The 26,664-nt window shown below is 38.8% G+C and overlaps 1 protein-coding gene across 4 annotated transcripts in view; it reads left to right on the plus strand.

The window, feature by feature from the left end:
* LOC143746681 (connector enhancer of kinase suppressor of ras 3-like) overlaps nt 1-26,664 on the plus strand; it is a 117,223-nt gene that overhangs the window by 36,512 nt on the left and 54,047 nt on the right. For all 4 annotated transcript variants that reach the window (XM_077238662.1, XM_077238664.1, XM_077238663.1 and 1 more), the window contains exons 3-13: nt 245-447; nt 2,529-2,616; nt 5,962-6,003; nt 9,187-9,306; nt 11,105-11,164; nt 13,661-13,729; nt 13,954-14,100; nt 15,136-15,260; nt 17,302-17,483; nt 17,817-17,903; nt 24,867-25,120. In XM_077238662.1, the coding sequence (XP_077094777.1) occupies nt 245-447; nt 2,529-2,616; nt 5,962-6,003; nt 9,187-9,306; nt 11,105-11,164; nt 13,661-13,729; nt 13,954-14,100; nt 15,136-15,260; nt 17,302-17,483; nt 17,817-17,903; nt 24,867-25,120 (1,377 nt within the window). The remainder of the gene's footprint in view (nt 1-244; nt 448-2,528; nt 2,617-5,961; nt 6,004-9,186; nt 9,307-11,104; nt 11,165-13,660; nt 13,730-13,953; nt 14,101-15,135; nt 15,261-17,301; nt 17,484-17,816; nt 17,904-24,866; nt 25,121-26,664) is intronic.

Consider the following 26,664-nt stretch of genomic DNA (forward strand, 5'->3'; position numbering starts at 1 on the left):
TGAACGAGCGATCACAACATGTGAATTCGTGTTGTAAGTATGCCTATTAGTGCGTGTGCACAGTTTCACGCAATGTTTGTATACTTTAACCACCTCCGAGGATACAGGCGTCGCGAATCACTCGCACCTTTATTTTGGGGGTCGTGGGCTGAAAAGTTTGGGAACCCCTGTCCTAGCATATGCATAAAAAAACAAGTGTACTTTGGGCTTTACAGTAATATATAATTTTGTGCCTCTTCCTCAGAACTATGGTGTGGAAACGGATAACTTGAAGAATCTGGTGCTGAAGATGAGAGCTGTGACCAACAGCCTTCACAATGCAACATCAGAACGCAGGAAGAGTCCTACGTATGAAAGCAACACATCTAGCAAGCTCCCAAATGAATTCCTCTCCTCTGTGGTTGAACTTATTGGAGCAGCCAAAAGCCTCCTGGCATGGCTAGACAGGTATAAACATCCCTAGTCATTATTTCTTTACATATTATTTATGTTGCAATATTTCTATTGCTTCTTTATTTATGTATGTAGGCATTCACTGGGAATTTAAGCATGTAAAAAGCTATCTTGTGTTGCACACTGATGATTTATAAGGAGCTTTTACTCTGAAAAAAACTGATGGTAAACCTCTGGAAGCTCATATAATTCACTGCAGAGACTGAACTTCGACTTGCATGAGCAGCACTTAGATTTTTCCAGACAGGGCAGACAGTGTTAACCAGATACAATCCTCCTTTCTTTCCTAACCAGTCTGTGCACAGCTAACCACATCTTTCCCATGAAGGGTGAGATTTTTGTGAAGCTTTGTTCAAAATCCCAGTTAGCTGCCTTGCTATATCCTCCCTACATAGGCAGCATCCTTACTGAAGTGGACCCTGATAAGTGACTGATTTACAACACTCTACATACACTGAAAAAATGTGTTTCAGTCAGAATTTGCTAATAAATTTCACAAATAATTATGGAATTTTGAAGTAGGAATGTTGAAATAGTATAATCTTTGTTTTATTACTTAAAAAAAAATCATAGTTTTACAGTGCAGCTACTCCAAAAACCACAAAAATGTTCCTTTCACGGTTCCAGTAGACATGATCGAGTGGATCATGTCTACTGCATGGTTTACAATTGGTAAATGCATATAGACTTTTTACAATACAGATTGTTTAAAGCAGATTTACAGTGATAACAGGAAAATAATGAAAAGTGTGTTTCTGCTGTACAGCAGATCTAGAAGAAAATAGCAGTATAGTCCAGCTTAAGTAAGTTCAGTGAAAGTTAATTTCTGTTGTAAAAAAGTTATTAATTTAGTTAATTTATATATATATATATATATATATATAGCAGCTCTGGGAAAAACAGTGATGTCATCGTCCAGCTCAGTTCAGTTCTCGTATAATGGTGTCAATCCAGGCAGATCAATAATACTGTTGAATATTACGTGTGCCCAACTAAGCAAGCCAAAAGCCAAAGGCGGCAAGGAACCAAAATTGCGGCTGTTTTCCCACCTTAAATTTAAAAGTCAATTGTGTTTTTCATAGAAGCATAGCTCAACACGGCTGTAAGAGTTAATTTGGTGTGGAGATGCAAAATGCCTCAGAAATGGAATCCAATCAACAGACAAAATGTATTATTGCTTTTTTCCATTTCGACAAACCATTGTCAAGTTAATTCAAGTAAATAGTTACTTGCATGACTAGAAAGTGTGCCTCAAGGGCAATATAAATATGGCCACAGAGGGAGCTGAATTGTCTTAATTTTTTTGGTTTGACGTAGAATGTCGTTAAACTAACTAAGATACTAAACATAAAATACATTGAACATTTGAATTTAATGTATTACTTATCCGCTGTCTTTATTTATTTATTTATTTATTTATTGTCGCTACATATTCTGACAAAAAGGGGAAAATTCCCAACACAGAAATTATGCTTGATATGAGTTAGAATTTGTTTAGTCTAGTTTCATTCTAGAAGTTCGTCCACAAGAAAAAAAATAAAAGTGCAACAGAATTCATGCAAGCGTTTTAACAAAAATACAAGCTTTATATTTCTGCTTTTAAACCCTTGAAGTGCAAGGTCCTGTTTACTTTGATTTTCAAGTGCCTCTCTGTAACCACAATTTTGTATGGATATTATGACACTAAATATGTTGATTTAAACTCAGAACATTCCTTTAAAGTCAAATCCACTGGTACTATTATTATGATGTTTTAACCACAGAAATTCAGTGATATTTTCTCAAGTTATATGGTGTCATTCTTCTGATCTGTGTGGATAAAAGAAATGGAAACTGTTTGACTGCACTTAATGGAACTGACATGGTAATGTGTTTAATCCCGCTTCCAGTTTTTATGACCACCGATTCAGAAAATCCAGACACACAGTGATGGAAATAAAGTTATTTGCTATTGTACGGCCACATCAGAAAATCCTATGCAAGAAGTTTGTTGTCCTGTCCTGCTATTAATTTGATCTTTTACACAGTGTGACATTTGTTGTAAAGTCTTTAACCTTGATTTCCTCTGTCTGCAGAACTCCATTGACGGGAATCAGTGATTTCACCAGCACCAAGAACAAGATAATTCAGTTGTGTCTGGAACTGACCACTACAGTTCAACAGGTCAGTATGGCTTTTTAGGACAGAGACACATGTTCATTTTTTAAGTTATCATGCATTTCACAGTGGGGGATTTAGGCTAGAGCTGAAAAGCTGGATTCAATTCAAGTCTGAAGCTAGTTATCTGACCATGTGCTGTATTGCTGTGTTTGCTTTGGGGGATTTACTTCAGACAGTAATAAGTAGACCCCCCAACACATCAATCAAGGCTTCTGAGTTTACGGTTTCTTTAACACAAGCCAGGGTGCTCTTTAACATGGCTGCCAACAGTTCCCCATGTTATCTGCCTTGCTTGTTGCCTTTGTCGCCATTGGCTTCTTGAGATTCTTGAGATCGGGATTCTTGAGTTCTGTGCTTTTTCATTGCTGCCATGATCAGAGATACTTCAAGATGGATATTGGTTGGATAAGTACATACTCTCTTCTGTCAAGTATTCATGTTTAGATTCTTAAATAGTATAGTTTCAATATTCAATATGTCAGTTTTTGACATTGGCAGATTGATCAGTACCATTTTTCAATTTAGAAATTCCAAATTTATTTCATGAATTTGCTTTGGTGCTTCACACAATAGGATTTCTTTTGAGAATTTGAGAGACTTTTAACATAGACAGCCCTGCATAGATTTTTTTGGGGAAATGAAATATTCAGAAATATATTACTGTACGTGTACAGTAGAATTTACCTCTCAAAATAATTATAATAATACAATTATTAAAACATTATTTTTTAAAGGAATAATCACACAATTTCTCTTCCATGTTTTAATTTTAAAAGTAATTTTTGTTTTACCACTTTGTTTGCCATATTGTTTGCCAATAAAATTAATTGTTTTATTTTCGTTTGATTATTTTAAAAGATGAATTTACTTTTTAATGTTTTAAACCGCTGTTTTTGATCATATATTTGTTTCAAATCTTAAATCCAGAAAAACTGAAACTTCACAACAGATTTTCTAAAAATAATAATTATATATATATGCAGGTGCTGGTCATATAATTAGAATATCATCAAAAAGTTGATTTATTTCAAGAATTCACCTTAACAGGTGAAACTAATATATTATATAGACTCATTACATGCAAAGTGAGATATTTCAAGCCTTTATTTGTTATAATTTTGATGATTATGGCTTACAGCTTATGAAACCCTCAAAATCCCAGAAAATTAGAATATTACATGAAATCACACAGTAATGACACAGGAATACCATGGTCATAGAACCAGGTTTTGGTTCTTTTGGCAGTGTGGGCAGGTGCAAATCCTGCTGGAAAATGAAGGAAGCATGAAGTGCTCTGAAAATATCCTGGTAGACGGCTGCGTTGATTCTGGATTCAATAAAGCACAGTGGACCAAAGTCCTCTTTTCTGATGAGAGCAAATTTTGAATCTCATTTGGAAACCAAGGTCCCAGAGTCTGGAGGAAGAATGGAGAGGCACACAATCCAAGATACTTGAAGTCCAGTGTGAAGTTTCCACAGTCTGTGTTGGTTTGGGGAGCCATGTCATTGGCTGGAGTTGGTCCACTGTGCTGTTCACTCAACGCAGCCGTCTACCAGGACATTTTCAGAGCACTTCATGCTTCCTTCAGCATACAAGCTTTATGGAGATGCTTCCTCCTTTTTCCAGCACGATTTGCACCTGCCTACATATATATATATATATATATATATATATATATATATTAAAAAAAATTTCATTCATTATTGTAAATAAAAGGTAAAAAATAAAATGTTGTTTAAGTTATGAATTTAGTTGATTATACATGTTTTTTGATTATTAAAGTTAAATTAAAACATTAAAATGGAATCCAGAAAAAAATACAATGGAAAAAAACGTCAGAAAATTGGAATTTGATAAAAAAAATTTGCTAAACATTAAATTGTTGTTATATTGCATAAGTTTCATGATTTCAATTAATTAGACATGCTAAAATTTTATTTAACAATTAAAACGGTGTACAGAAGAATTAGAATTTAAAAAGAAATGGTATTTGTACACAATACCATTGTGTACATGTTTAAACTTCCTCAATGAAATCCACTTTCATTGAGGAGATCAGGTGATCAGGAGCAAATTGTGTTGTTGTGTGGGACAATGTCCAAGTTCACCATTCAGCACTGCTGAGCATCACTCACATTTCAGAATGGTGTTCCTTTCAGCATATTCTCTTCTTGTATATGAGTATATGATCATAACCCTTACAACCAAGTAAGTTGTCTTCAAGCAATGGAAGAGACCTGTGGAGAAGTTGAGGCACCAGTTGAGGGACCAGGATGGATCCAGCATTCACAGCTTATTTTTCGCACGATCCATATCAAATATTTGCTGTGGTGTTGATGACATTCTTTAACCAGATGGAAATGAGAGTTCATTGATTCAATGATTGCAGTACAACTTAATTTTTAATTTTTTTGGGTGCGAAAAGTCATTGTTATACAACTAAACTCATCATTAAGGAACTTTGAAGAACACGATTAAAGAACATGAAAACGTGTTTTAATTCATGTATTTGTGTATCTACAGCTGAATTTATCATCAAATCAACAGAGAACATACTGTTTTAATGTTACTATTTATTTTTGATAAATGCATTACTTGAATAAAATGCAGTGCTTCATTATGCAGTGAATACTGAAATGTTTTGCCAACATAAGAGTGTGTTTAGTTTGCCGGGTAATTGTTTTGAGAGTAACTACATTCATTTGGAGAAATGTGTCAAATCGATTGAGAAAAACTGTAATGTTGACTTTCCAGCCCAGTCAGGAGTTTAATGATGTGGGATAAAAATGATTAGATTGCATAGCCTCTTACTGGAGAACAGGAATGCAGCATGAGAAATACAGAAGGGTAACAGATTAACACGACGACTGCTGACATTTCCCTTGGATTCCCAGTCACAAGGAGCTCAGAAATAAGAACATAAACGATTTCCAGTTTTGAACTATTGTAATGGACTGAATTTAGGACACATATATTCATGCAACCTCATGGAGGATCAGGTTTTTATTTCTCATGTGAAAAAAGTTTTTTATATAAAAGCAATGTTTTAAAAAAAAGTTGATCACAAAAAAGCCTTTAATGAAGGTTTCTTCCCCTTAATGCACCAGATGCTGGGTTTCCTTGTCTTGTCTCTCTCTTCCTCACATTGGTGTATTCCCACAGTGTGTTGTGTAATTATCTTGTCTCGGAGTGGACATGGAGATGTGATTCAAGACTGAAAGCTGTTTATTTGAGGCTGGAGGTCATTCACTGTTGCTCTGTAATTATACATTCCTGGATCTGAACTTTTTGTTTTTATTATTCACAGTGATTTTAAACATGCTCTGCAATTTTTCTTTGCTGCACAGGACTGCACTGTGTATGACATGGAAGAAAAGGTTTTGGATGTTGTAAGTATCTTTTTGCATGGTTTTATTTCTTTCACTTGTGAACATGGTGACAATAAGTCTCGTTTATTTAGTTTTATGTTTCTCAGATTCTCAGGCATGGGGGTAAAATGCGAAAGTCTCATTTCTCACCTTTTATCATTTATCACTACCTGTGACACAAAAATGTTGGCTCTACCCCCAATAAAACCACTTTTTGTACTGAACACGAATACTGGGGCAAAGAAGATTAAAAAAAAAATATATATGTATATATACACGCAGTGGGAAAACTCGGCTTCCACAAACCAACATGGATAATAATAAGAATTGTTTCTTGAGCACCAAATCAAATTTCTAAAGGATCATGTGGCACTGAATTCTAAAGTAATGGCTGCTGAATAATTGAGTGAACTATATGATTTGGAAAATCCAGCGCATGTCAATTGAGAGAAGTCTGTCGTTTAATCGGAATTTCAAGTTATCACATTTTGATTAAAAATTACAAGCTCAAACAAATTAAAAATAAATAAACCGTGCATTGATGAATCGTTCACTAAGATCAATAAGATGCATTCAGAAAGTATATTCCATTTCCATTTTTTGCCACCTTTAATGCACTAAATGTTATTGATTAATAAACAATGGAATACATTTTTCCTCTTTGTATTTCATAACCAAATTATAAGATTATTCTACTCAAATATTTGTGATAAACAATTTGTTCCAAAGTAATTCGAAAGTACACATTTTTAGGTGATGTATACTTTTGGTTAATCTAAAATATTACATTGCTGACTATAATTTTCATCATGTAATTAGGAACCAATAACAGATTTTAATTAATTTTCCAAAGACTGTAAATTAACTCCTTCCCCGCCATTGACAGAATTTTCCATCATTTATAAGACAACATTTCCCTATCATTGACATAAAATAACACTATCATCAACATTAAACCGCATATAAATCTACATAATGTTACTGAATGAAATGTCGACCCAGGACGAGCTGTAGGACTGTGAAGCTTTGGGGGTGTTAATGGACTCGATCTAATCCATCTATGTTTTGATCACCGTTCTGAATCCCATCCAAAAACATGATTTTCATGGTAAAACTTACCATCAAGTGTTGATAAAAAAATGCATTAAGCTAGAATAAAATGTGTTTGTTTGTTTAAAAGTAGAGGGACTGTTCTTTCTTTTGATACATTGCATATTGGCTGGCGGGGAAAGAGTTAAAACGTTTAAGTGCAGTGAAATGTGAACACATGCAGTCATGCGTACATATTGGGTAGGGTGAAGGAAGTTTGGAATTGACATGCAAGCACACGCTAAGTCTAGGCATAATAGGTTGAGAAAATCACACACACAAAGCATGAATGAGTTGAGTCCTGTATTCCTTCCCTGTCAAGCATATGGGGCAGAAAGAAACGCAGCCCATTCATGAGAAGTTGATAGTACGATTGGGCTGTCTGCAATACAAGACAAATACAGGTCAAAGTTGTAGAATAATTAAGAAAAAAATTTATGAATTTATGAATTTATTCCTGTGATGGTAAAGCTGATTTGTCATTATTACTCCAGTCTTCATTTCACATGAAAGAATTCTTGTTATTGTTGAAAAAAGTGGTAACTTAAAAATTGTACCATATAAAATAACTGCTTTTAGTCAAAACAATATGATTTAACATCACTGAACCAACCTATACATAAACCTAAATAAATCAATTTATACCAGCTAAACAAATTTTTATGTTAAATCATGTAGACATAGCTATTTACTTTAATCAATACAGGTTACCACTTTTCACAGTTTAACATTCAAAAGTTTGGGGTAAAAGTAAGAGTTTTAAATAACTAATACTTTTATTTAGAAAGGATGCATTCAATTGATCAGATTTGTCAATAAAGACATGTATAATGTTACAAAAGATTTATATTTAAATTAAATACTGTTTTATTGAACTTTCTATTAAAAGTATCTTGAAAAAAATGCATCAAGTTCAAGTTTTTTTATTGTCATATGCATATCGTTACAGAGTACCTCAACAATGAAATACAAAGTGCCTTTGCACTCTCTCAGCACCAATCAATAAATAAGTAAAATAAAATTAAAATTTAACATCTGCTCAAACCTCAACCCTCCTTCCTCTTGTACTATCGTTCAATAGCCTTACAACCTGTGGGTAAAAACTGTCCCTAAAACGTGATGTTCGCGTTGGAATTTTCGCAAACGTCTCCCAGATGGAAGTTGGGAGAAGAGATTATGTGCCGGATGACTAATATCCTGTATAACACCGAGTGCCTTCTTACGGTTTCATGGTTTCCACAAAAATATTAAGTAGCAAAACTGTTTTTAACATTGATAATATTAGGAGCCATTATTAATAACTGATCACCAATAATAATTGAACAAGAAGTCAGCACAGCATTAGAATGATTTCTGAAGGATCTATTGACAATGATGCTGAAAATTCAGCTTTGATCACAGGAATAAATTACATTTTAAAATATATTCAAATAGAGACCTGTTATTTTAAAATTTAATAATATTTCACAATATTACTGTTTTTACTGTATTTTTGATCAAATAAGTGCAGCCTTTGTTGAGCATAAGAGCCTTCTTAATTATTCCAAACTTTTGACCGGTAGTGTATATTATTTGTATTTTCACATTATGTTGTACTCTAGCTATATATATAAGGAAAAAGTGATATTCAACAAGACATTCAACTCTTCAAATTGCAATCTAGATTAATTTGGAAACAATTCCAACTGCGACTTATTAATAAATCGAATGAAACCATGTTGTTTAATGCTGTTCTCTCCAGTGTTTCTTCCAGAATGTAACTGTTCAGTTTGTTTACACTCCTGTCCTTGTGCACTGTGCGGAAAATTAAATCAAAGCTTGGATAGCGTTCATTTGTTTATGCATGCCCAGTGGTTTATTTATGTGCTTGGCTTGGGTGGATTCATGTGGAATTTTAAAGTAAACCTAAGGTATCTGTTTTTCTATGCACAGATTTGCATGATTGCATTAGATTCAATTAAAATAAGTGTTTATATTATTGTTACAATCAACATGTTAGTCCATTTAGAATCTGGAAAACAGAAATGCACAGAAAACATCTTGAGTGACAGAATTTGATGATGACTCTAATTCATGCAGGACTATTTTTCTAAACACTGTTCTCCTGAATTACAGTCAAAGGTGTTGAACAGTATTTGTGACCAGACTGTGAGAACCACGTCTGATCCTCTCATGAGCCAGTCAGCATGTCTGGAGGAAGTTCAACTGACCAACATCAAACCAGGAGAGGGATTGGTGAGAATTATTACTTCTAATCATCATTCATATTCATAATGTTTTTGTTATTCCTAAAAAGCACATCTCAAATGGGTTATAACGACAAAAAACTTAATTCTCTCACCGTTTACTCACACCTATGCCATTCAAACACAAATGGAGAAAATGTAAAGAAAATATTAGGGTTGTGCATTTTAGCCAGTTTTTCCTTTCAAGTACTCATTAGATCAATAAAATGAGTACTCAATTTTAATTCAAATATATTTCTGTATAATATATTATATATCATCAGGTTTTTTTATGAGAAACATCTTAAAGGAATATGATCTTTTAAAATAAAGTACATTTTTAAATAGCTCAATAATATATACTGGTAAATTTCATTAAATTCAATCAAACTAATAATTCCAGATTATCTAATAAGATTATTCAGATATATATTCAAAACATAATATTACAAATTCTTAATATCTACATAAGATGACACAAATGCATAAGTGAACTTGAACTGTTGCATTCTAGTCAAATACATACATATAACTTAAACAACCTAAAGGGATAGTTCACCAAAAAATAGAAATTCTGGAAAACTATAGAAGGCCGATCAACTGTTTGGTTACTGAAATTCTTCAAAATATCTTAAATAAATATCTTATTCAGCAAAAGAAAGAACTTCATACAGGTTTGGAACAAATTGAGGGTTAGTAAATGATGACAGAATTGTCATTTTTGGGTGAACTATCCCTTTAAACTCAATATTAGAAATTTAATCTGCACAAAAGCACACTAGTGACATGGACTTGACGTTGATCGTTGTGAATGCACTCTTCTAAAAACAGCACGCTAAAACAAGGGCAACTAAAGCACAAATAATTTGCACAATTTTACTACTATATCGTTCTCATTATAATGTCATGTATATGACAGATTTGCTCTGTACATCTTGCACTTAACTATATTTTCATTATCAAAGTGATTCCAGGTATCACTGAACTTTCGAAGCCATAGTTTCACTTTAGTTGTCTGGTCTGGACCAGTAAGTCATCCCAACACTATCAATAAATAAAATGATGAATTCAGGCGAATGAAGTCTTTGATTATAGTTATGTGGACTGCTTTTATGATTTTTTTTAATGGTGCTTTTGCATCAGTTAATGTATTGCATGGAAAAATTCTTCAGTATGTTTCCTTTTGTGTTCCATGTAACGGAAAAAAGAAAATGGGTGTCAAACAGGGTCTGAAATTAATGAGGGCTTGGGGCAAAAAAGCTACCAAAATGTAGAGGAATAATATGCACCTGCACAATTAAACGAAGACTATTACGGCTGTTCCAATTAAAGTGAAATTAAAGTGAAAAAGAAATGAAAAGTGTTGATTGCGCCATTACATTAGAGCTGCTCATGTTGTATCAGATTTATTTTTAACGTTTTTGCACTGTGGAGCATTCTAACCAATCACACATGTTTCTATTGAGCTCATGAACGCAATGGCCAATCAGAGGGATTCAGATTAGTCACCGCTGAAAATGTGTAACTTTTTGGTACTTTTTTATTGCTGGTCCAAGATGGTCTACCAGCATAACCCAGATGGTGTTCCTTGTCAACTTTGTCCCTAACGGTTTGATTACAAATGATCAGTTTGGACCAGCTAAGTAAAACCAGTTGTCGTCAGAAAATGAAACTAGCGCACAGAATATGAATCAGACTTCTATTTTATCTGTATGTTTGCAGGTTCCTGTCTGCCAACTGTATAGCGCTGTTCTCTCTCTTTTTCTGTTGTTTTTCATGTTTTCTTTCCCCGTCTTCCTGTTACTCAGGGTATGTACATCAAATCCACCTACGATGGGCTTCACGTCATCACTGGCACCACTGAACATGTGAGTAAGGGCTCTAATGACAAAAGCATTTGATTTATCTCTATTTGCTTTTTGATGCCATTGGCTGAGATAGATGTATCCTCTGTGTGCACGTAATGTTCAGTCTAAGTGAACAAACTCAGAAATAGATGGGGCTTCTTTTAGATTGCAGACTGAACAGTGTTTGTTAGGGCTCCAGGAATTGTACTTTCTCAGTAAGAATGTTGCCATTCATGTCAAGTTTACATATACTTTTTTAATTAGATTGCTTTCCTGGGAATGCAGGAACTGATACTTTAAAATCTATATCTTGAATGCAATACAAGCCACTTTAATCTTAGATTTCCATATGCATAAATGTCATTTCAGAGGTTTGTGAACAATTTTCAACACGTGTATGGATTCTTAAAGTATTTAGATTAAATTCACAAAATATAAAGCTGTTACATTTTTTTAAATAGCATAGAAGAAAAGATGGGAGATGCTTCTGTTTAAATTTGGAATTTTGATAGTGTTATCAATATATTCATTGATTCAGATTCTGTACCGTCTCTGCAAAGAAAAGATGGTTGTATGGATTTACATGCTAGCCGTCATTGAAGATCACAAGTAGTAAATCTTGAGTAAAACATTAGTGTCGTTCCAAACCCGCAAGAATTTCGTTCATCTTCGGAACACAAATGAAGATCTTTTAGATGAAATATGAGATTATTCTGTCCCTCCATTGACATCGATGCAACTAACACTTTGACGCTTCAAAAAGTTCATAAAGAGATTGTAAAACTGATCCATATGAATTGTGGAGTTTAGTCCAAATTTTCTTAAAATCAAGACCCGGTTGCTTTATATAATGAACATTTAATTTAGGCTTTTATTCACATATAAACATTGATCAACGCACACATCAGTTGTGGTAAACGGAAGCTCAAGCATGTTTGCTTGATGTGTGAGAACCAATAAGGTTCATTCTCATGTTACGCAGCATGTTTGAGCTTCAGCAAGAGGTTTGTTCTCATGTGTCAAGCAGGTTCAGTAAAGCTTCTGTTCATGTTCGCTGATCAATGTTTATATGTGAAATAAAGGCCTAAATTCAATCTGTCCTTTATATAAAGTGATCTGGATTAGTTTTAGGATCTCTTAATGAACTTTTGAAGCGTCAAAGTTGTAGTTGCGTAGCTATCAATAGAGGGACAGAAAGCTCTAAGATTTCATCTTCGTTTGTGTTCTGAAGATGAACGAAAGTCTTACGGGTTTGAAACAACGTGAGGATGACTAAATAATGAATTTTCCTTTTTGGGTGAACTATCCCTTTAATTGTTTTTTATTATTCATTGCCTTAAACATGCACAACAACTGACTTTTTGTGACCTATTTAATTACAGACATTCTTGACAATGTCAAAATTGCACAACGCTTCTGCTCTGAAGCTAAATTCCCACTGCTCAAGTGATGATTCATGCACCCCAATTGATGATTCATTTCAGATTGTTAATCACACTGACATTTGCTTCTGTTCTCAAAACCTTTTGGACAATTCATTAAAAACAACTGCTCATACAAGTCATTTGTTAGTGAATTATACTACAGAGGTGTGTTGTATGTTTGTTTTTGCGTGCAGCCCTTGAACAGCGACACCACTGAAAACACAGCTGTGAAGTTCGACTGACTTGTGGTGCATCTAGTGTTTGTAGTCAAGTTTTTTCGAGCATTTTAGTCTAGTTTTAGTCAATGAAAACTAAGTCACATTTTTCGTCATGCTGCATAATGGTTAAACTGGTAATAAAGATTATTTTGCTCAAAAATAATACTTTTTTTCATCAGAATATTTGCACTTTCACGTTTCACCTATAAGAGAATGTCAACCCATATGCATGATTTATTGTACCTCATCATTAACTATTTATCATATCAATTAACAATCTCTCTCTATTTTATAAAAACTGGTAAAACAAGAAACTTCTCACAAAAATTTAAACGGTGAAATTCCTAATAGTAATTCCAATAACTCCCAATTAAGATAAGTAATTCCAAAAGAAAAAAAAATCATCATAGTTTTTATTAATGAAAATTAACACTAGGTTGATCATTTTAGAAATATGTAAAAACAAGTTATGCCCAGCAACAGTTTTGATAATTAAATTTGAGAACTTTGTATAGCATGCGTTCATATAATGTACACTGTTCTTTAGAAGACATGCTCTTACTTTGTATTTCATGTTTTGATTTATGTGCATGTATATATGTTGTGCCGTTATTTCTGTTTGTGGTGATGCCTATTTATGAACCCACAACATGAAGTCAACAATCTGGCCAGCACTAAAAAAATAGATTTAATTCATTAGTAATTAAAAGGGGCAATTTTACCCCATTTTTTTAACCAATCTTTTTTTTATTATAATTATTTATATATTTAGTGAGGGGGCTAGGGATTGCATCTTGTTCACAACATTTACAAATGGTTTTGACAGAATGTGAATATTTAAAGTAAAACAAATACTTATAGAATGTCCCCTCTAGTCTCCAGCAGATTTGACACACAAGATCCACGCTGGAGATGAGGTTGTCCAGGTCAACCAACAGACCGTGGTAAGCATTTCTCTTTTTGCTTTTTATCTTGGACTGACTTGTATGGAATTTGACCCTTGCCTGGACTGGATAACGTTTTACTGATTACCCAATAAATACTGCAATTGGATCTACTGTTTCCGTGTGTGTATCGTGACATGCTATGATTGTGCCTATGATAATCTGAAAAGCCTGAGCAGAATTCTTTTCTGTAGTGCTTAAGGGCTTGTGCTTGTTTGCTCCAGGTGGGTTGGCAGCTGAAGAACCTGGTGGCCAAGCTGAGAGAGGACCCTAAACGTGTAGTACTTATTTTAAAGAAAAGACCCACAGGAACCTCAGGATTTACCCCAGCGCCTCTCAAAAACATGCGCTGGAAACCGCCCGTGCCTCAGGTGTGTCATTCATAACGCATTAACAGTCATCAACTCTCACATGAACATAGAAGTGAACGGAATTGTGTTTTCTGATGGTAAAAATAAGAAGAAAATCAAAGAATAATCAAAGAAAACATGCATGAAATATTAATTTTATACTATATGACCAAATATACACTGCTGGTCAAAAAGTATAATGTTTTTTTAAAAGCCTCTTATGCTCACAAAGACTGCATTTATTTGATCAAAAATACAGTAAACAGTAATATTGTGAAATATTATTACAATTTAAAGGAACTGCTTCCTATTTGAATATATTTTAAAAAGTAATGCATTGTGAGCTGAAACATTCAGTTTCACATGATCCTTCAGAAATCATTCTAATCATTAAAGGGCTCTAGTTACACCAAGGGAATGTCAGCAATATTATTTGAACAAAGTGCTGTGTTTTATTATGGAGGCCCATACATGACATGCAGGAAAACATTTTTTTATATCATGGCCTCGTTTTACTAAATCATTCACTTGTATTAGTTAATTCAAAACAAGGGAACGAAATTGTTCAACGTGGCCATTATTTACTAAAATGAGGAAAAAAATTAATACATTTTGTAAATTAATTCTTAATTCATTGCCATGATTTAACTAAAACAAGTGAATGAATTAGTAAATTGTGGCCACGCTATATATTTTTTGTTTGCATGTCTTGGAGCTCCGTAGTTTATAAATCTTCAAATCAAATAAAAAAATTAGGTGTATGTGCCATGTTTCGTTTTATACAGTGGTTCCAAAAAGATTTTGGAGTCACACTTAAATGTCTAATATTGTTTAAACAGTTGATCTATTGTTGTATCATTTGAAAAAATATATTTAATCATGATATTATACTGTATACATATAATCAGTTTATTTGCTAACACATCATATTAAGTATTTTGTTTGAAAAAATGTTGCTACATTGATATATCAGTTTATTATTTGTTACTCCGTTTAGTGATGTCTTAATGATTTGTGAAGAGATTTTTTACAAAAGGTTTTCCTCTTGTTCTACAGAGCTCCACCTCTCCTAGTAAGAGTCAGTCACCAGACGAATCTGCCAAACTCTGCTGTAGAAAGGACAAGCCTGCCATACTGGACCTGTACATCCCTCCACCTCCCTCAGTGCCTTACACTCCACGGTGAGCCTGAGGCGAAAACCTCTGTGAATGTTCTCTTGTAACATGTAGCATTCAAATACCTTGTAAATAACGGTCTTTTTTTTTATTATAGTAAACATTCCATACATTGGATGTATCAGAGTATAATGGTATTTAGGGCTGTCACTAACAATTATTTTGGTAATCAAGTAATCGGTTGATTATTTTGACGATTAATCGAGTAATAGGTATATTTTTTATTACAACCCAAAAAATAAAAATAAATATCCAGTGAACAATCCAGCCTTTAAAATTACTTAAAATACATATATAAAATACATGTATAAAATGACTTAATATATAAAATGACACAAGGCCTTCTTCGTTTTAAAACTAATATTGAACAATATTATTGATCTGCCTGCATTGACACCATTTCTTATGAACTGAACTGAGTTGGATGATGATGAACACAGTTTTCTCCAGATTGGATATATATATATATATATATATATATATATATAATGAACTAAATTAATAACTTTTTTACAACAAAAATTAACCATCACTGAACTTAAGCTGGACTATGACTCTATTTTCTTCTAGAAACAAACTTTATAGCATTATTTTCCTGTTATCACTGTATAGCTGCTTTGAAACAATCTGTATAGTAAAAATCGCTATATAAATAAAGGTGACTTGACAAAAATAATTGGTTCAAATAAAGTATCAAAAGCAAATAATCATATGATTTTATTGAACAAGATTGTTAAAATGCTTGTATTATGTAATATACATTATATAAACATAATCAACTTATGTACATTACATATTATAACAAATGCCTGCAAAGGGTGTCAACAGCCTGGTGATTGTTGTTGTTACATTTTAGAGCAGGAATGAGCAACGTTGGTCCCTGAGTGCCGCAGTCCTGCAGAGTTTAGCTCCAACCCTATTAAAAACTCACCAGGCTGAGGCTTTCTAGTGATCCTGAACACCTCCATTAACTTGTTCAGGTGTGTTTGATTAGGGTTGACCTAAAGGTTTGTTTACGCCATGTCATAATTACCGTAATTATTCTGACTTGTAAAAAGCATTCTCGTAGAACTTAATTTGAGCAGAAAAGTAACTAAGCCTTGTACCACGGGACCACTGCAGATTTATTTTGGAGTTAATAATGCAAGAGAAACATTTAAATCTGAATCCAAGGATGTGAACGGCTCCAAGTACAGCGCCATGTGTTGTCATCAATTATTTACTGTAATTACGACATGGCGTGAACGCAGCATAAACTCTTCAAGACAGTGGCCCTCCAGGACCGAAGTTGCCCATCCCTGCTTTACAGCATTGTTTAAAATTGGCCAAACAACATTTAATTCAATTCATTTTAATGTCCAATTAATCTTGAACATTCTTTACAATATAAATGCTACGGCCACTGTAATTTCTTGAACAAGAACATGTGGACACCAAAACATGTAAACTCAGAGTGAGGGTTTAACTTTTTAAAAAATTTAAAATTGCAATGAACAACAGTTCACATATTTAGAAACATTAATGTATTATCCTGTGTTGGCAGAGGTTTATAAATGATTATAAATGAACAGTACAACACTTCACTATGAAACACAAAGCGCGTCAGCATTTACTGTGAATGGAGCCGCTCTGAGAATAATAAAAGCGTTGCGCTTCACTCCGAAAACCGCAGTGCATATATTTATTAAATTGAAACACAGCCTTTGTGATTTCACAATAGCACAAACAATGCTATATTAGAATTCTTAAACGGTTTTAAATATATTATGCTGCCTTAGAAAATGGTCTAATAATGTGGTTCATGGATTCTCATCCATGGAATGTGCCACTTCCAGTATTTTGCCGGTTAATCGACACAGGTGAGGAGTTCATGACAAACTCAGGATTCGTGACAGCCCTAAAGTAACATCAGATTCCATCACTTGGTACCAATGCAGTACTTTTCTGTAGATTTCTGACTTTTCCACGCTCTGTATTTCTGAAATTAGAGTAACTACATTATTTAATTGTTCCTGCTTATTAAATAAACGTTTGTCCGCTGTTATAGGGAAGTACGGAATGGCTCATACAGCAGGGTCAGTGCCCGACCTAAAGGATCTGAGTCCCCAAACTCCTTTCTGGACCTGGAGAGCCACCGGCGCTTCACAATTGCAGACTATGACAAAATGTCTGTTCACCCGGTTGAGGTCAACGTGCAGATGCGTCCAAGAGGAAGATCCTCATCACATGGTCAGTATTTCAGATTTACAGTAAACCATTGTTTTATGATTTTCTTCATTGTCAAATGTCAAATTTATTTATATAGCACCATATAAGGTGGTGCTTTATTGGACTAAGACACAGCACTACTTCATCACTACTTCATCACACTGTATTATAATATACTGAGAAGTTTTTTAACTTAAAATCACTAGAGTGGATGCTGTTCGAATAGATAATGGGAATGGGTTCATTGCAGTCAGTGTATCTTAAATTAAAGAATTCCTTTGGCATGCCAGGTCCTCTTGTATGTTTTCATTGAGTGTGACTGTAATTGTCTGTTTTTCATGAATATACACACAGGTAAACAGCGACCTTTGTCTATGCCAGTGGATACATGTTTGAGCGTGGCAGACCTGTATGCGAAGCCCTGGACTCAAGGACGGAAAGGTACAGAACACCTTCACAAAAAACGTACCACATTAACTAATCCAGTTAAGCCACTTCACAGGCCTCTGTGACAGACAGATAATTTGAGGGTTTTTTACTGGAGAACTTGTGTGGGTTCACACTTGGCAGGTTTGGTTGAATTAAAACGAACTCTGGTGCGATTGCTCTGTTAGTGCGGTTCATTTAAATAAGTCTGAACGCTACCATCCGAACCTAAAAACAGGATGTGATGTCACAAGATAAGAACCTAAAAAGGACCGAATGCTCAAGCATACCTGGTTCTTCTCATAGAAGTGATGTTGCCCATTACTGTTCAGTACAGGCATCAGAATCGCGTCTTCTTGCAGCAGATCTTCGTGTGTGTGAAATGGAGGAATTCATGGTGCTGGTTTGATTCCTTTACACATTTTATAAGTTCTTAGCTGGTAAAAAGATGACAAATAAGACAGAGAACCAAGAAAAAAAGAGGGGAAAAAGGACCACGAGAAGCAAACTACAAGTGTGAACACACCATAAGAATCAATATTATTGTTGCTCCAAAAAACTTATTTAGACTTGTCCCATCAGTTTGTAAAAAACAAGAAAAAAGGTGCACAATAATGTTCTTATATCCTAGTGTATATAACACTTACATATAAACAATACATTTAACGTGTTCTAACCCAAAATCCAAAATTATAATCCAGTCTTTTAACTTACAGTGACTATATAAAGCCAGTAACCTTCACATAATATATGCAAGGATACCAAGAAGGGACATGATGAAACTGTGGGAAATAACATAGCATAATGTTCCTCTAGCTCAACTAGTAGCACATGCCATTAGCAGCACCAAGGTCATAGGTTTGATTCGAAAGCATATGGAGCTATTGCTACATTCACGCCATGTTGTAATTACCGTAAATAAAGCTCTGTATGCTTTCAAATCGTTCTCGCAGTACTCTGATGTACCGACACACCGATCGGTCTGCACAGTGCCGTTTCAAGTCTGACACATCTTAAATCTGCAGTGGTCGGGTGGCACAGCCGCCAAGTCGTAGCTCTCAGAAAATTACGAGTATACACGTTGTAATTACAAGTTCTAAAAGTACTTGAAGGCTTTTTACAGTTTGGGTTACGGTAATTACTATATTTGGCATGAATGTACCTATAAACACTGGAATAATGAGCAAAAGCTAACCGATACAGCTTAACAGCTTAAGTACTAAGACTATAACCAACCAGGAGAAAACAGAAGAAGGCTTAAATACACAAAAGGTAAAAAAAAAAATTAACAGGACACCGGTAAAACAAAAATATGTATACATTATTTATTTTCTTGAATTGACACTTTTATTCAGCAAGGATGCATTAAATTGATCAAAAGTGACAGTAAAGGCTTTTATATTGTTACAACAAAAATCAAAATAAATGCTTTTCCCTTTCGTTGTCACTCCGAGTTACGTCGGATGACGACGAATGGGGTTTCGCTTAGAACACCTATCGACTTCGAGTATTACAAAACGAGCCATTGGCAAAGAAATGCCATGGGTCTGCGGAATTTGCATAGCGTAACTCCGCCCCACCTCGTGGGTATAAAAGGAGGAAGCCGGCAACATGCAGATATGTATTCGCTTCGGAGCCAAGAGTATTTTTTCACTCCACAGTCATCTCTGACTTCGCTCTACGAGATGAGCTTCTCTCTCCGGTGTGACGGCGATCTGCAGCGAACTCACAGTGCCTGCTGGTCTGTGCAGTGATCTGCCAGTGTGTGTGTATGTCTCCTTGTGCGCTTCAACATCGCAGAGTTTTTTTCTCCTCTCATAAAAGAGCTCGCACGCGGCAAGTCTTTTTAAAGACGGCATTTTCTTTTTGCAGCGGACTGGTATCGGACTCTGATTGGCACGAGCGCTGTCTAGTGTGTTTGGGCTTTGATCATGCTTGAACAGCGCTCGTGGGTGACTCATGTTCTCGCTGGGAACGTGATCATCGCGTCATATATAGGTCGAGACTCGGTGAACTCGCAAGAGTGAGAGTCCCCTCATCCACCCCCCGATCTTCGGTTGGTGGCGAGGGTGACCTGAGGGTTACGGTCTGGAACAAGGCGCCGACTATGTGTCCGCAACCCCAGCCCCCCTCTTCAATGACGGTGCCAGCTAGTGAACTGCTGATTCCCGCGGGTCTACCCTCTGGCGGCCCGCGTGTTTCAGTTGAAGCTACAGAGGAAGATGCCATGTCTGTTGCAGCATCACTAGGTGGGTTTGAGTCTTCTGGAAGTCAGGGCTCGTCACAGCTGCCACCTTCCGGTGTGCATACAGCTGTGCCTGAGTCTGATCCGGAGATGACGGCCATGCTTTCCCCGGACGATTGGTTTTTGGGTAAGGCCACCGACCCTCGTCCACGGCAAACCCCAATACCTTTCTTCCCGGACGTGCATGATGAGATCTCGAAGTCCTAGAAGACCCCCTTGTCTTCTCGGGACCGCTCGCTGATCTCATCCGCCTTTCCTCCCCTCGATGGGGCCGCTGCCCATGGGTACACTGGGGTCCCCCCGGCTGAACGCTCTGTTGCGATGCTATGTGTCCTCAGAGTGCTTCTTCTTGGCGCAATCCTAAGCACCCGCCCGTGGCCTGTAGTTTTTCGTCTACGCTTGTGGCGAGATCCTATAGCGCCACGGGACTGGCAGCCACCTCACTGCATGCCATGGTCATTCTGCTGGTCCACCTGACCCAGATGCTCATGGACCTGCACCAGGGCGGAACTGACCCAGGGCTCTTCACTGAGCTGCGCGCCGCCACTGACCTTGCTCTCCGAGCGACGAAAGTGGCCGTACGCTCCCTGGGTCAGGTGATGCTCACCATTCTGTGGCTGAACCTGTCTGATGTGCTGGATGTCGCGCGGACCCGTCTGTCCGACATTCCCATATCCCAGGTCGGCCTCTTCGGCGGTGCGATTGAGGGCTTGCCCAACAGCTCTCAGCCGCCCATGAGCAGACTGACGTTGATTCTGTCCCGACGGCCCCGCCGTCCGCTCAGATCCCACGGCTGCCCACCGCCGAAGGCGCCACAGTCCTCTCCAGCCCCGCCCCCCGCTACACGCCGGGTTAAGCGGCCCTCTTGAGATGGGCTCCTCAGAGATGGGAGTTCTTTCCAGGAGTTGGTAGCAGGACCACTCCTTTCCCCGGGGGAGGGCCGGGGAAGAATCCTTATTCTCCAAAGAACTGACTCTCCCGTCTCTGAGCACAGAGAGTTCTCGGACGTCACAGAGCGCCGCCCACAAGTCGTGCTCTCCTCGTCCCCCTCTGTCTCAGAGATGGTTGACACGGCGTGCCGTCCACGGGCCGCTTCGCCCCTGTCCCCCTCTGTCACCAGACCCCTGGCAGAGCAGGCCCCCGCGGGACGACCAGCCTGGTCCTCCCCTGGTCCTCCCCTGGCCCCCTCTGCCAGGGCGCGGTTGCTAACTGTGCCCCCACATCGGGCCGCTATGCCGTCCACGTCTGGGCCAGTTACTCCGCTTCGCTGCCCCTCCGGGGGGACGCCTGTGGTTCGCATGATCCCGCTGGTTCGGTTCCTGGGAGCCTGGTTAGAGCTTCCCCATCTGTCCCGCTGGGTCGCGCAGACCATCAGGCTCGGCTATGCGATTCAGTTCGCACTGTCTCCTCCCCGCTTGGGGAGTCCGCTCCACTTTTGTCGGTGGCTATGCCCCCATCATGAGAGCAGAGATTGCCACCCTGCTGGCGAAGGGTAAAATCGAGACTGTCCCTCCAGCCGAGATGAGGTCCGGCTTCTACAGCCCCTACTTCATTGTCCCCAAGAAAACCGGTGGTTTACGGCCAATCCTGGACTTGCACGTGCTGAACCGCTCCCTTCACAGGATGCCGTTCAAGATGCTCACCGCCAAACGCGTTTTCGAATGCATACGGCCCCAGGATTGGGTGGCAGCGGTCGACCTGAAGGACGCCTACTTTCATGTCTCCATTCTTCCTCGACACAGACCGTTCCTTCGGTTTGCTTTCGAGGGGCAGGCATACCAGTACGCGGTTCTCCCTTTCGGGCTAGCCCTGTCTCCTCGCATCTTCACGAAGGTCGTCGAGGCTGCCCTTGTTCCCCTTCGGGAAAACGCGGTTCGCATCCTGAGTTATATCGACGACTGGCTGATCCTAGCTCACTCTCGAGTTCAGATTTGCGAACACAGGGACCTAGTGCTTCGGCACTTAGCTCGTCTGGGCCTTCGGGTCCGCTGGACAGGAACCCAGCGGCTATGAATTGCCTCGAGTTGTTGGCAGTACACCTTGCCCTGCACCGCTTCCGGGCGTTGCTCAGGGGTCAACAGGTACTAGTCCGTTCAGACAATACCGCCACTGTAGCGTACATCAACCATCAAGGTGGTCTAAGCTCCCGCCGTATTTCACAACTCGCTCGCCACCTCCTCCTATGGAGTCAGAAGCATCTGAGGTCGCTTCGAGCCATTTTCACAGGACATGGATGCACAGGACACGCTCGACATGGATGCTTTTCCGCCAGTGAGCCGCCTTGCGCAGACCTTGCGCAAGGTCAGGGAGGACGAGGAGAGGTCATTCTGGGTGCCCCTTACTGGCCCAACCGGACCTGGTTCCTCGAACTAGTACTCCTCGCGACAGCACCTCCCTGGCCGATCCCTCTGAGGAAGAACCTTCTTTCTCAGGGACGGGGCACCCTATGGCACCCTCGTCCCGATCTCTGGAACCTCCACGTGTGTCTCCGGGATGGGACGAGGCAGGTTTGAGTACCCTACCACCAGCGGTGGTGGCTACCATCACTTCCGCTAGGGCGTCGTCCACGAGACACGTCTATGCGTTGAAGTGGAACCTCTTCGTCAGCTGGTGCTCTTCTCACCGAGAAGACCCCCGGAGATGCTCGATCAGCGTTGTGCTTTCCTTCCTTCAACAGGGGTTGGAGCAAAGGCTGTCTCCCTCCACCCTGAAGGTCTATGTTGCCGCCATTGCCGCACACCATGACCTCATCGAAAGTAAGTCGGTGGGGAAGCACGACCTGGTCATCAGGAGACTAAATCCGCCTCGCCTCCTCTCTTTCCCTCTTGGGACCTCTCAGTGGTTCTGACTGCCCCGAAAAGTGCTCCGTTTGAGCCCCTGCAATCAGTCGAGCTTAAATTCCTGTCTTGAAGACAGCCCTCCTGGTTGCACTGGCCTTTATCAAGAGGGTAGGGGACCTGCACGCATTCTCCGTTGACGAAGCGTGCCTGGAATTCGGGCCGGCTTACTCTCACGTGATCCTGAGACCCTGGCCTGGATAGGTGCCCAAGGTTCCTACCACTCCCTTCCGGGACCAGGTGGTGAGCCTGCAAGCGCTGCCCCTGGAGGAGGCAGACCCAGCCTTGGCACTGCTCTGTCCAGTACGCGCTCTCCGCGCCTATGTAGACAGGACGCAGTGTTTCAGGACCTCAGACCCGCTCTTTATCTGTTATTGTGGGAAGATGAAGGGAAAGGCTCTCTCCATGCAAAGGTTGTCTCACTGGATAGTGGACGCCATTGCTTTGGCATTCCAGCAGCAAGGTCGACCGTGCCCCCTTGGCGTGACTGCCCACTCCACCCGGAGTGTGGCGTCCTCTTGGGCTCTAGCGCATGGCGCTTCGCTAACAGACATCTGCAGAGCTGCAGGCTGGGCGACACCTAACACATTCGCCAGATTCTACAATCTCCGAGTGGAACCAGTGTCCTCTCATGTACTCGCTTCAACCAGCTAGTACTGGACCCGCTCAGGTGTCTTCGCTTGCTCGCCATTCCACTCCACGGACTGGATACGTGCGATTTTTCCTCAGGTGAGCTTCTCCGAAAGCCCTGAGTTCCTTCAGCACTCCTGACGTCGGCGCCAGTGTCTATTGCCTGCGCGTCGGCTAGGTGCCTCCCGTGTGCATGGTCCCTCCTCTGAGCGACCCCTACATGTGTATTTCCACTGTAAGCCTCTCTGAGCATGTGTCTTTCCCTTGGCAAGCCACCTTGCCTCCCATGGGGTTGAAATATTCCACCTGCGGCTGGACACCCCAGTGTTCTTCATATGCATCCCTCTGGGTCATATGTGTATTTTCCAAGTCGCCCCCTCTGGGTTGGCAATAATTGCATATTTCCTCTAAGCTATGGGATATGCCCCCCAGTGTACCTTGGTATTCCTGTGCTAAATATGAGTCCTTCGTCCGTGCCAGTCTCACGACAAGGATCTCAGATTACGCAGGGCACTGGAAGACAGCCGAGAAGGTGGCGTGATTAGACTGGTAACCCCATTCATCGTCATCCGACGTAACTCGGAGTGACAACGAAAGGGAACATCTCGGTTACGTATGTAACCCTCGTTCCCGGAGTAGGGAACAGAGACGTCACGTCTGCCTGCCACTTTCCGCTGTACCGCGGGGATCGCCTGAGCTCAGTCTTGGCTCCACAGCGAAGAAACATATCTTCATGTTGCTGGCTTCCTCTTTTATACCCACGAGGTGGGGCGGAGTTACGCTATGCAAATTCTGCAGACCCATGGCATTTCTTTGCCATTGGCTCGTTTTGTAATACTCCAAGTCGATAGGTGTTCTAAGCGAAACCCCATTCGTCGTCATCCGACGTAACGTCTCCGTTCCCTACTCAGGGAACGAGGGTTACATACGTAACAGAGACGTACTTTTGAAATTTCTATAGTTGTTTTCTTAATCGTTTTTACTTTATATTTCATCAAATAACTGCAGCCTTTGTGATTATGAGACTTCTTAAAAACACATTTTGATTTTCATAGTGTATATGAAAATCACTTTTCATAAAAGCAAAAATACTCACAGGAATTGCATTACAAAGATTTCAAGAAAAATACCCCCACTGCAAAATAGTGGATTTCACATTTGCAGATGAAATAATTAAAATGTGTACATACCAAATAATTGTTTGAAAAATCAATTTGTTTTAAAACATCTGTAAATGACATGGAATTTTTTTATCTTCTGTTGTAGGTGAAGATCTTCCATACAGATACCTTAGCAACGAGCGAATACCAACTATCGCTGAGGAGGCGTCGGACCCGGGCTCGTCGTACAAGTTCACAGCCGAAAGACCCGCATACGGGATAGACTACTCACAGAATAACAGATTCCTCGGCAGTGCAGATCGACACAACAGCGCCAACTTTCCTTATCAGCAGGACTTGGTCAAAAAGACCCCCATGACGTCCTCCCCCAAACGGTCTCCTGCGGAGCCCTCGCTACTGGTCAGTTGGATCACCCGGCTTAAGCTATTGACTCACTAACGCCAGCTTGTCCTCTCTCTTTGTCCAGCTGTGTGTGGTGACTCTTTTCTCATGTCCTTTTTCATGCTTTCACTCTCCTTTTCTTGGGATATTTCTTTGTGCCTCTTATTTGCCTGTATTGCTACTTGACTAGATTGCCTTAATGTGTCTAAAATGACTAGAATTTAACCTCAGAAATGTATGTTTGGAAACACGTGTGGGGGGAAATGAGTTACATTATCTCTGGCCTGCTCAGTTGTCTTTTCAGAAACATTTACTTGTATGCCACATTATTAATTTGTATATGATGCCATTTGAAAATGTATATCTACCTCAGCTATTTCCACAGTGGTATCTATGAAATTCAAAGTGTTTATGTAGCAGTGGTACTTTTACATAGCTTATGGTTGGTAAAAATGAATCTGATCAAAAACGAAAAGAAAATGTGTTTGCCAGTCATTTTTTCCAGTTTTGCTAAACCCCCATGTCTTTCCAAACAGTTTAGCCAACTAATATCTAATCAGAGAAACAAATGCATTTGTTTGCAATGTTGCAAATGCAATGTTGTTTCTCTTGTATTTTTGCTTTGGATGTGTAACCTTCAATAGATGTAATTGGAGGGTTGAGCAACCTTTTTTCCCCAAAGTTTCTATGAGTTTCATCATGGTGTTTTCTCCTTTATGTGTTAGGAGTATGAGTTGTGAGTAAATTATTTTGAGAGATTTTTTTATTTTATTTTTATCATTACATTACACCAAAGTAAAAATCAGTTCTTGATCTTTTTTGATTTTGTGGTGTTGTGCCTTGCTTTTGTGGAACATAACATTTTTTTTCAACCGCTTATTGCATGTTCAAAACGTTTTTTGTAAAAACATTTTTATTATTTTTCATTAAAATTCTGATGTCATTTACATTCTATGTCGTTAGAAATCTGTATTATTTTCCTTCTTCCATGTTAAACAAAAATGAATGGTTTGCAGGTTGTTTAAACTTTTCAGTACCACAAAAGTGGATGCTGCATACCTGCCAAGCTCCAAAAATCCACAAGCTTTGGCTTTTGAAGACTTGGAATATGATGATTTTTTTTTTTTATTATTATTATTGAAAAGAGCAGCTCAGACATTATTAAAAAAAAATCTCATCTTTGTGTTCCACATAATAAAGAAAATAATAAGGTTAATAATAATGTTTTGAATGAATAGGGTAGTTCAACCAAAAATTCTGTTATCATTGACTCAACCCTGTTTCTTCTGCTTAACACAAAAGAAGATATTTTGAAGAATATGGGCAATCAAACAGTTGATGGGCCCCATTGACTTCCATTGTATTTTTGTTTCCAAACTATGGAAATCAATGGTGAACTATCACTATTAGCTTTTGGGAGAACTATCCCTTTAAGGGTGAATCAGTTATGACAGCTGTCCTAGCTTGTCTCTGTAAAATCTATGCTTTTTAGCAATGCAGATATTAAATTGTATTTGCTGAGGAAAAATAGCACAGCTTCAAAAAATAGAGACAGAATGAAC

Source organism: Siphateles boraxobius, unplaced genomic scaffold (genome assembly GCF_051911475.1).
Source record: "Siphateles boraxobius isolate OS27281-9 unplaced genomic scaffold, OSU_SipBor_1 22, whole genome shotgun sequence".
NCBI lineage: Eukaryota > Metazoa > Chordata > Actinopteri > Cypriniformes > Leuciscidae > Siphateles > Siphateles boraxobius.